Source organism: Perissodus microlepis, chromosome 3, assembly GCF_051167445.1.
Source record: "Perissodus microlepis isolate ML-2025 ecotype Zambia chromosome 3, ASM5116744v1, whole genome shotgun sequence".
Lineage (NCBI taxonomy): Eukaryota > Metazoa > Chordata > Actinopteri > Cichliformes > Cichlidae > Perissodus > Perissodus microlepis.
The window spans coordinates 27,254,289-27,265,421 of NC_140463.1; the positions used below are offsets into that span (position 1 = coordinate 27,254,289).

The 11,133-nt window shown below is 38.7% G+C and overlaps 1 protein-coding gene across 1 annotated transcript; it reads right to left on the reverse strand.

Moving 5' to 3' along the window:
• Positions 1 to 1,595: 1,595 nt before the first annotated feature.
• LOC146390800 (uncharacterized) lies at positions 1,596 to 6,893 on the reverse strand. Its single transcript, XM_084923793.1, has 7 exons — positions 6,284 to 6,893; positions 5,459 to 5,589; positions 4,168 to 5,313; positions 3,859 to 4,095; positions 3,537 to 3,761; positions 3,346 to 3,397; positions 1,596 to 2,971 (listed from the first exon to the last, which is right to left on the reverse strand). The coding sequence occupies exons 1-7, from the start codon at positions 6,459 to 6,461 to the stop codon at positions 1,899 to 1,901; spliced, it is 3,042 nt and encodes a 1,013-aa protein (XP_084779919.1). The 5' UTR covers positions 6,462 to 6,893; the 3' UTR covers positions 1,596 to 1,898.
• Positions 6,894 to 11,133: the final 4,240 nt, after the last annotated feature.

Below are 11,133 nucleotides of genomic sequence, written 5' to 3' on the forward strand. Positions count from 1 at the left end.
CACTATCACTAAACTACCTGCATATATTAACACTTTAAAGCTGTTATTCAATGTGGTAAATATGACAAAGATGATATAACACCAAGAATCACCTTCCTTCAGCTGAAGGCAAGTATAGAGAGACTAAGTGAACAGGTGTCGCTTATAACCAAGCTGTTGAAGAGTCAGTGTTCATGCTGCATTCACCACACTTATCAGGGGAACTCCAGAAAGAATTTTCCACCGCACTTGGAAGATATAAAGCTTCCACTTTTTAAGCCATCATAAACACAGGTTTTAAGTTTCTTCAGTTTCTTCTAGTTTTAGTACATTAAAACCTCATTACCAGTACGAAGGTTACAGTAGATTACCAAAAGGACAGAAAGGACAGCTGCATGCTGTCAATACTAAGAATATGGAAAGCATGAATAATAAATAAGTGTGTGCTTGGCCTCACCTATATTTACGGGAAAGTAAATATAGGTGAGGTTTTACGGGAAAGAACTAATAGCCTGTCTGGTATCTAGTTCCTCAATCTTGCACAGTTTGCATAACACTGTCATGCAACAGTGTGACAGAAATTGAACTTGACCGTAAACAGGAACAAATAGAGGCAAAAATTGCACTTCATGGCAACATTTTTATAAACCTTCAAAATCATGTACTGGCACCAAGTGGCCCTAAAGATTGTGAACAGCTCTCTAAAGAGCTTTTTAAAAAATGTGAATATGTGTAAAAATAGATATGTAAAATGGAAAAAGAGTGTATGCCCATGCAAATTCACACACACTATGACCTGGGAAAACCTGTCTGAAAACAAAAGAAAATAGACAAATGGAAAAACTTTGAAAACTTTTGGGAAATTAGTGTTTTTATTGTTTAATAAGCCATCTTTCATCCTTCAATCACATCACCAATATATCATACACACATCAAGTAGTTCTATCATTATCAGATCATTTACAGTTAAGTAAAAATAGAGATCTGACAATTTCAGAAAAATCAAACACAACCTAATTTCTTCGGTCTTCAGTAGTCTGATGTGTTTCATGGTCCCAAACAGTCTTCTCCTTTAGTCACAATTGTATGAAAAATTAGGATCACAGTGGACTGAGGAACAACCTCACAAAGATAACTATACTTATAGACCCTGTGAGCCTCTTTAAACTCGTTGTTTTAATTTTTTATGGCTCACAAACATATTAAACAAAAATTTCTGATAAACACACCAAACAATATGTTCCCACCACCAAAAGGCTATCAGGCAAACATTTGTTATTGAATAAAGTGTTATGTAATGTGTACCACCATTTAAAATGTAAACATTATTTGTAATGTAACAACATCAAAGGGAAATGGAATAATCAAATGTTTACAGGAATATCTGATTATTGTAAAAAAAATTACTTTAACTGAGTGAGAGATTTTCTTTTTCCTTCTACAGCCTTATATGTTCTCTGTACAGCTTCTGAAAGTGACTCTGCATCCTTAGCTGCTTCATTTCCAATAACACCTCCCATTACACCTCCTCCTGCTGCTGCTGCTCCCACCAAGCCTACTGCTCTTGCAACTACTAGTGTTGTTTGATCTTCTGCAGCTAGCACATGTGCTGATGTGAAACGCTTTGTTGCAACATTCACCAATTCTGTGTTCTTCACAGCTTTGATAGCAAATTCAGCTAGTGTTACTGCACCGAAAAAACACAAAGCCCCAGTTCCAGTCCCTGCCATTTGGATCATACACATCATATCAGTTAGCCTGGTTTCTCATCTCTTCAGCTATTTGCCAACAACCCTGACACCAGATAATTAAAATGTTTTCTTCAATGCATGTAGAACTAGTATGTGCAGTGTAAGAACATCAAGAAAAAATAAGATGCTTTTTTCCTTTTCACTACCTGGAAAATAATTATAAAAATCTCACTTAAACCTGATAAAAGACTTTCCTTTCTCCACTATAGCCTCATATGTTCTCTGTGCAGCTTCTGATGGTGACTTGGCATGATTAGCTGCTTCATATCCGAGCAAGCCACCATATACTCCTCCTGCTGTTGCTGCTCCCAGACCTGTGGCTCCAGCAACTACTAATGCTGTTTGTCCTGCTGCTGCTGCCGACACTCCCATTAATGCTGGAGCCTTTTTTACAGCGTTCATTAACATTACGTTATTCATGGCTGTGACAGCTAATCCAACCATTGCTGCTACACCAAAAAAAGCACCGAGCAAAGCTCCTGTTGCAATCCCTGTCAGTTTGGTCAGAAAGCTGTTGCACACATCAGATTTAGCCTGGTTTCTGATCTCTTCTAGGGTCTTGTCTGGCATTGAGTGCCTAATGTGCTCTACCTGTTTCTGTATTGCCGTCTCCAAATGTTGCAGCATTTTATTTGTGTAGTAGTCGCCGTTTTTTTCCACCACCATTTTTTCTATTGTTTTCAGTAACTCCTCCAGCTGGAACTGGTTGCTCCTGTAGTTATTTGGCTGGTTGTTGTTCCAGTGTTTGTTATCAAAGACGTGGCACCGACCACCACACTTTGACACCAGATCACTCAGATTTTTGTTCTGACTGACAAAATCTTCAATTTTCATATTTTTGTGGAGCTGGTCACCGTGAGTGAAAACAACTACAGCATATTTTAGAGCTTCATCTGAGAAATATTGAACTATCTTAGTGATGACAGCCTGCTCATGCTCTGTGAATTTATCCACTCGAAGCACAATGAGAAAAGCATGAGGCCCAGGAGCACACTCTGTCATACAGCTCATTATCTCAGGCTTCAGATCTTCCTCAGACCTTCCTGTGTCAAAGAAACCAGGGGTGTCGATCAGAGTGATGCTTCTTCCACTGACTGTTTTGGTTTCTGTTTGGCATTTCATTGTTCCAGAGTTTGGAGAGGCATAAGTGGCAAAGAGCTCCTCTCCAAAAATGGTGTTACCCAGGTGACTTTTCCCAGATCCAGTTTTTCCCAGCAGGACCAACCTCATTGTTGTTGACTCTAGAGGAGAAAGTTGACTCTGTTAAGTACATTTGCCTCTCTCTTTTTTTTTTTGCTGCTGCTGCTTTTTAAAGAGATTTTTCTTTGTGGTTTGAGGTTTTGAACAGTAAGCAGTACATGGTTCATAGTTATAGTAATAAAAAAAACCCACTCCTAAATGAAAAACAGAGTTAGAGCCAAAGGGGTTTAACTAAAAGAAGTTTTCGGTAATTTATAAAAAGCAATCATTAGGAAGGATAATGAAATATTGGACTGTCTGAATAATTTGAGTTTGAACTATTGCCCTCAGGCTGTTAATTTGGTAAATTTAGATGCATTACTCCAGCACTTTGGGTATTATTATTTTTCATTCTTTCTCAGTATTCTATACTCACCTGGATCTCGGACTTTTTGAGTGAATTTGTCAGTTTGGACAACATCAGATGCCTGCGAAGAAAATAATCAAACATTCAATGAAAAGTAAAAAAAAAAAATACTGATATGGTCGTAGCTTTTCTTTGCCAAAGTGTTTCTCGACACGCAACACTCATGAGCCAATATTTAGGGTAAAATTCTTTGACATTACCGCGTGTCTCTCCTCATCATTAGATTGAATGACGATGCGGATCAGGAATGGTGTGATTCCCACCCGCTCCTCTTCAAATACATAAACTTCCTCCATTAACACTCTCTCCACTACACTGACAGGAAATTGCAGGGCCATCCCAGCACCGAGGACAGGAAGAGCAACAGATCTGAACCCTTTTGTCTCACAGGAAGACAGGATCTTTTTGATGCCCATTCGAAGAACCTATAATGGGTAAAAATACTGCATTATTACAAATAGCTAAGTTAAAGTTGTCCTCACAAACAAAGAGAAAAACAAAATCACTCCTTTACTATCTCACCTGGACTGCAACTCCGTCTGGGTCACCATCCCAGGGAACAAGATTGAGGAAGAAGACTGCATTACATTGAAGTCCAGGTAAGCCCTCCAGCAGTACTGAGTCACCAGGCATTGTTTCATCTTCTGCTTCCTTTCTAAACCTTGTGGTCAGCTGTGGTCCAGCTACTTCAAACAAAGAATTTCCAACACGGGTAGAGAGAGGATCATGGCCAACCATAGGGGACACCAAAGCATCCACCTAGGAGAAGAGCAGGAGATTTAGAAAATGTGTCTTATTGTGAAGTGTCGTCATCACAGCAACATTTCTCACCTGCTGGCTCTCGATCGATCCCTGAATAACCTCCATGTGGACTCTGCCTCCAGGAGCTCTGGCAGTGGCTCCTCTTGCTGTATCTTCATCAGGTGTATCTATCCCTTGGAGAAGCCTGTCACATGCTTCCTGCATGGCCCTCATCACCTCCACTCTGTTATCAATCAGGATGATTTTCCTCACACTTCGACCTCCCACACTGCCAAAGTCCTTCACAGCAGCAACAGTTGCCTCAGTGCACACAGTGAGAGGAACCCCAGAGACACCTGAGCTGATACAAGGAATGGCTATGGACTGAAACTCCATTATTTCTGATAAATTTAAAGCACAATGCACAGTTTTCTCCAGTAACATCTTGTCTCTGTCACTTGCTTTTCCACCTACAGGCCCAACTGCATGAAGCAGTTTCTTGCACTTTAAGTTACCCCCTGTGGTCACTACTGTTTCTCCTATGGGAATTTTCCCAAAACACTTCACTAATTCATCACTCTCTCTCTGTATTTCAGGACCACCAGCTCGACTCAGTGCAGCAGCAACACCTGCGGAGTGCTCCAAGTCCTGATTGGCTGCATTTACCAGAGCATCAGCGTGTTGCTTGGTGATGTCACCCTGACACACAAACACCTGGAGCCCATCACAAAGGCTGTAGCTAGCAATGGTTGTGCTTTCCTCTCTTAAACTCAGAGATGCCATATTGTCACGTAAACTTGAAGGTTGCTCGATGTCTAACAACCTGGCATGAACCAGAGACAGTTCTCCAACAACAACAGCCATCCCAGACTCATCTGTGTACACCTTCACTTCACCTGCAGTCTGACAAGAGCTGCTGGACTGAACCAAAGCTTCAACTTTGTCAGGGTTTACCTCATAATGGCACAAGTAGCCACCAAAGAGAGCGTCTACCTCAGCTTTCCAATCACTAACTTCATCTGCAGCACCAGGCTGAGCGAGTCTCCTGACTAAAACTCTCCCCTCCTCACAGTAAAGATCAGCAGAGCAGGCTAAACAGGCAAGCATGTTCTCAAGTTCTTGCTGAGCATGTGGACATTCTTTCAGGTAACGAAGGAGATAATTATCAACGTGTAGTTCATACTCTTCATCACTTGGTGGAAGAGACGAGGCAGGAATGTGCTCAGGAGGCTGTGACTGAGAAAGACATGCAAATACGAACAGCTATTAACATATAGCAAATTGTCCTTACATTAATAATATAATCGAATTTACAACATTCATTTAATGTGGATACATAAAACTATTAATAAACATGATTAAATTAATGTATGAACTTTACCTCTGCTAGAGCAGAAGTGGGGGTGGTGAGGTGAGAGGTGTCATTTTCCAAACTTTCTCGGACAAAGATCACCAAGCAACGATCTTCAAGCTCCAAAACATGCTCTGATCTCTGAAGTACTCGCTGCTGATCTGTAGACAGATATCGCAAATTACAGACTGAATTCCTTATATAACCTATGTATTTATTTATTTATTTATTTTGCTTCCTTTGCCATTCTTCATCGTGTTTTTTCTTCTCTTTTCACTGAGTGACAAAAATATAAAACGTCTAATTTAATATCAAATGTGTCACACGCACAATATTTCCCTGACTACACCAGTAATAACAGCATGCAGATGATTTCAAAGTCTACCTCTGCTTAAGGGCTTGTACAGCTTATTTTACTTCCTCTACTAACTCGTACAAACAGCAAATACAATAAAAAACTGCATATGCAAAGATATCTGGGTAGCTCTCTTTCTCTGTCTAAACAGCCCATTTACAGGGGAAAGACTTCAAAAATTATCGGTTCGGTAATTTCCTGAACTCGCAGCTGCTGACCACCAAATGCTTTGTATAACATTAAGTTTCGCTTTCCAGACAAACTTTCGATTACGTTTCCTTTTTCACTACTCCCACTTACAGCAGTACATCACAGTGAAAATATAAGATCTTTTAAACAGCTGAGACCTTTCTGTTACAGCTATTTTAACCGAAAGAGAATAGTAAATTAACTAATGGTCATTTGTAAGTCTTCGACAACTGTAGGATATTTCATGCATAACAACGTTCATGTGTGTGTGTGTGTGTGTGTGTGTGTGTTCAAAGGCATGATAAAATTACCTCTTTTATTTCGGAAAACCACACTGTAGACGTTTTCGTCCACTCTCGTCACCGGACCGCACTCTCCTCCGCCTGATTTGCGGTGAATACCGAAGTATTTTTGTAATCTCGTCAGATGTACTTCTTTAAGACTCTCACACTCAAAGAAAACAGGGTGCTGGGTCTGATTACCCATCATCCCGCTGTAACTGAACCAAATATAAGCAGCTCAGCACTCACTGATCATTGTATGTCTACTACAGGTTTCTCTCGTCTATGCGTCACATGGGGGTGCATGACTAAGCATCCGTGCATGTAGCTAATGATACATTTAGAACAGTAATAACAACGCCTTTGTGGTAAACTAGTCTGCACATTAAAGACTTTATAAAGGTCCCTGTACGAAAACATTTTAAAACCAGTTTTTTTTTATTCAAGTCTGGACTTCTGTAATTACTGTAATTACTGATATTTATTATTATTATCATCACATTGTACCCGTGCAACTTTTCATTTCCTTCTATGAAAAAGTCAATTTCATCTAATTGAAAGCAGAAACTAACTAAGTTAACAATTGCAGTGACATATTAATCTTGTGAAGCTTTTGCCATTGTAAAGCGTAGAAGTAAATTTAAATCTAATTTGATATACAAAGAGGTGTTTACAAAGGTTATAAAGCTAGTTATGTAGCTATTTGGTGGTTACGTGTTTTGATATTTACATTTTTACACGTTTGAATGTTTAGACATGCATGTTCAAACCAGTAATAAGTATGTGTTATATCTACCTGGTTGTTTTCCCTGTTTTGATCTGAGTATAAGATTTCCTGTCTTCTGAGAGGCCAGTGAAGTATTCATGAGGGCGGCACACAGGAAGTGTGGGTGGTTGTTGCTGTGTGCTGAGAGTAAAGAGGCTGCTAAAAAGTTATCCGTCTCCATCTTGCTGTTCCTAATTATTCAGAGAGATCCCAAACCATCTAGTGAACCCTCGCGTTACACTATGATGCAGCTTGAGCCAGGGCTGGACTGGTCTTCGGGCATACCGGGCATTTGCCCGGTGGGCCGCTCGTGATTTTTCGTTTTTATGGGCCGATGGGGTTTTATTCCTTTTCTTTTTTTTAACGGTATAAATGAATGGTGGTGGATTGGCCAGTTGGTCATGATCGACTCTGGGTTGGACCAATTACAGCAGACGAGGTCGGACTTTAAAGTTGAGGTGAAAAGGAACGCGATTTGTCCCGTACGACTTCAGCTAGAAAATTGCTAATTCAATCGTGAAACTAATCAATGATCAGCTGATCGGCTTTTCTCTCTGCGCCGAAAAGAAGAAACCAACAGAGGTCGCCTAAACAACAGCAGCACGTTTAAGCTTGATCAGCTGTTGTTAGAATTTATTTAATATTAATTTCTAGTATCAGCTGATGTTTGCTGGAGCTGTAAAAGCTGCTGGTCATGATATCGGTTTGGATATGTGGTGAGAGGGAAACATGAAGATGAAACCAGGAGATGTCCTTACTGAATCATCAGAGCTCAACAGGTGATGGACAAACAGGTTTACCTTTTAGGTGACATGAATGAGTTGAAGGGAAGTTATGAATTGTTTCTAATAAATAACACCAGGATCCTTTTCTAAGTAGTGTGTGGTGGTCTAAGTGTGGGTGGCTGTAGCTCAGGTGGCAGAGCAGGTCAGCCACTAATCAGAAGGTCGGTGGTTCGATCCCAGGCTGCCTCCTGGCTGCATGCCAAATATTCTTGGGCAAGATACTAACCCCATGTTTGCCTACTGGTGGTGGTCAGAGGGCCCGGTGGCGCCAGTGTCCGGCAGCCTCGCCTCTATCAGTGCGCCCCAGGGTGGCTGTGGCTACAATGTAGCTTGCTATCGCCAGTGTGTGAATGGGTGAATGACTGAATGTAGTGTAAAGCGCTTTGGGGTCCTATGGACTAGAAAAGCGCTATACAAATGCAGGCCATTTAAGTAGCGGGCAGGGGCGGGTCTAGCAAAGTTTTGCCAGGGGGGCCAGGTAGGGCATTAACAGGGAAAGGGGAGCGCAAAGACGTGCTTTTCTTTCTTATTCTCATTTAAAATGTCTTGCTTTTAATAAATAATTATCTGAATCTTACAACCAAAGTTTTAATCTGATGTAAAATGTATAGAAATCCATTATTGTATTCAGTAAATATTAAATCTAGTATATACCCCAGTAAGTTATAGTATTCTTTCCTTTGGGAAGGTACCATCTGTGCAGTCTGCACTTCTGTTGAAGAAAGATGTTGAATCTATTTAATTACTAGAGAAAAATAATAGATTTCTGTGCATTTGTTTTATACATGCATTAAATTAAAATCGGTTTGTCAATTAAGCATCTTGAGGCAGAGGGCGGGGGAGTGGTTCCCTATTTTTTTTTTCTTTTCTTTTTTGCTGAGAGTTGGTATATGTAATTATAAATTAGGTTGTTTTATATGTTTGCTAAGTACTGTTTATAATACCAGAATAGTCAAGTCAAGTCATCTTTATTTATATAGCACATTTAAAAGACATCAAGTGTCGGCCAAAGTGCTGAACAGAGGGATAATATAGTAAAAAAGAATTAAAATAGATAGAATGAAAACATTAAAGAAAGATTGTAAGACATCCATATATGTTTGTAAAGAGTATATGTGTACATGCAAATATGCACATACATATACAAAAATGTACACACTCACACACAAGCACACATATGTGAACATCATCCAATAAGATAAGAGACCAGAATAGTTAAGACAGAACAAAAAAGATGTCAGAGAGATCCGAAAGCCTTGGAAAATAGGTAGGTCTTCAGATTTGATTTGAAGACTTCCAAGGTTGAAGAGGATTTTATGAAGTCTTATTTATGTCACTCTCAATCACTCTCTTTATTATTTTTGCTAAAGACTATTATAGACAGTTTAATAACTTGGACACTGGAATCCAGCGTTTAAACTAGTGCGTAAAGTGTAATTAAATAAATATAAAGAAACATAAATAATATACAAATATCTTATTTGAATTACTGTCATATAATTGAAAGTGAGAAAAACAATGACTGAGCTCCATTTGCTAAAACATCTCAATGAAAACCGCCTCTGCCTTTAAAGACAAAAAAAGCAGGACAGGTTTTCAGCCTGACTCTGTCTGTCCTCTAGTTGTTGTTGTTTTGTCAAATTTTTAATAGGAAATGTTATTTGCTGCAATATTTACATCATCCTCACTATAATCTGTTACTAACACACTGCACGACCCTAAAGAATACATTTACACCGTTTAAAGAAATGTGAAAAAACCCACATATTAAGTACAGGTGAACTGTTCCTTAACAATTTCCATAACAAATAAGAAACATGTTGATCACAGTTACTGAGTGAGGTATGACAAGTAGGTTTGTTTGAAAATGTGCTGTGTTTGTCTGCATCACTGATTCACAGAACCACTAAGATGTACGGCCAAATTGGCCAGCAGATGTCACTGTGTCAACATGTCTGAATGAACTTGTGAATAACATTATTCTAACAGTGACTTGTGTCGAAAACACTGCTTTATTAGATTGAGCAAGCTAGTAATGTTTAGCAAGATTAAAAAGTGTTCAGGAAAACTGATTCACAAAACTAGATGTCACAGGTGCAGCCCCCTCTCATCTCTCCAAACCTGTGGCTGGCTTCTCTAGTCTATCTGGAGCTGCTGTCCATCCTAGTGTATTGATATGAACATTTTAAAAAAGTTTATTTGAGTAAGAATTTAGCAAACATAGACAAACATCCATAAACATCGATTAAGAGAAATAGAACCTAAAAGTATTTCCATTTCCTCAATGATTGCATTGACCCAATTAGGGAGGTTGTATGGGAAGAGATGTTCTGACCTCTATGCCTTCCTTTTTCCTCTCTCTGTCTACTTCCCAAGCAGAACAATGGGTCACAGACAGACAAACCTAAGGTTACTATGACTTGAGAGTCATTTCACACATTGGGACATGTGGGTCACCCCGGTTCTGTTTGTTCCTTTTAAACTTGTAGCACATGCCCCTTCAAAAATCTCTGCACAGCCCCGCACTCAGTGTTTCTTCTATACTCAACATTTTGGACGTCTCTGCGTTGTCGTTGCTAAGTCTGACCTTACAATGGATAGACTCAAGTTTTACATTGCAAAACGCAATGTTGCAGGCTAAATAGTTTCATGATTCCAAAAAACAACAATAAAAAACAAAACAAAACACTTTTTTCATACTTGTATTAAGTTTTGTATCAAAATTACAAAAAATTCAATCTCAGGTTAAATTTGATAGAAACAGCTTACACTGACATCCATCTTGATAAAAGATGAGTGTCACAATAAGCCATGTTTGCATTTATTTGCACTGCTTTCCACTCTGGATGTCTATTTATGTTAAGCTGTAAGTATAAAGGAATCCATTCTACAACTTGTTTTTTTTCTAAGTTGTTGAATATAAACATTATTCTGTGCTAATATTGCACTTTTTTTCAGAACCAAAGAGTTTTTGAAATCTGCATAAAATCACATTTTAAATTACTTTTGAATATTACTTTAAATATTTAGATTTAAAGTTCTGCTAAAAGTTCAAATAAAAAGATTAATAATGTTGAACTGTAAAATATTTTGGGTGCAGTTTATTTTTTTAATACAAGTATAATAGTGTTTAGTGTTTTGTTTAGTATGAACTTTTACAACATTCAGCAAAATAAATTTAATTTTTTTTATTGATCATAAACAGACTACATCAGATTCATATCGGTGTCGGCAGATACTCAAATTTATGATATCGGTATCAGACATTAAAAGTGGTATTGTGCCATCCCTAATTTATACATCTTTCTGCATTTAATCATTAGCTATTA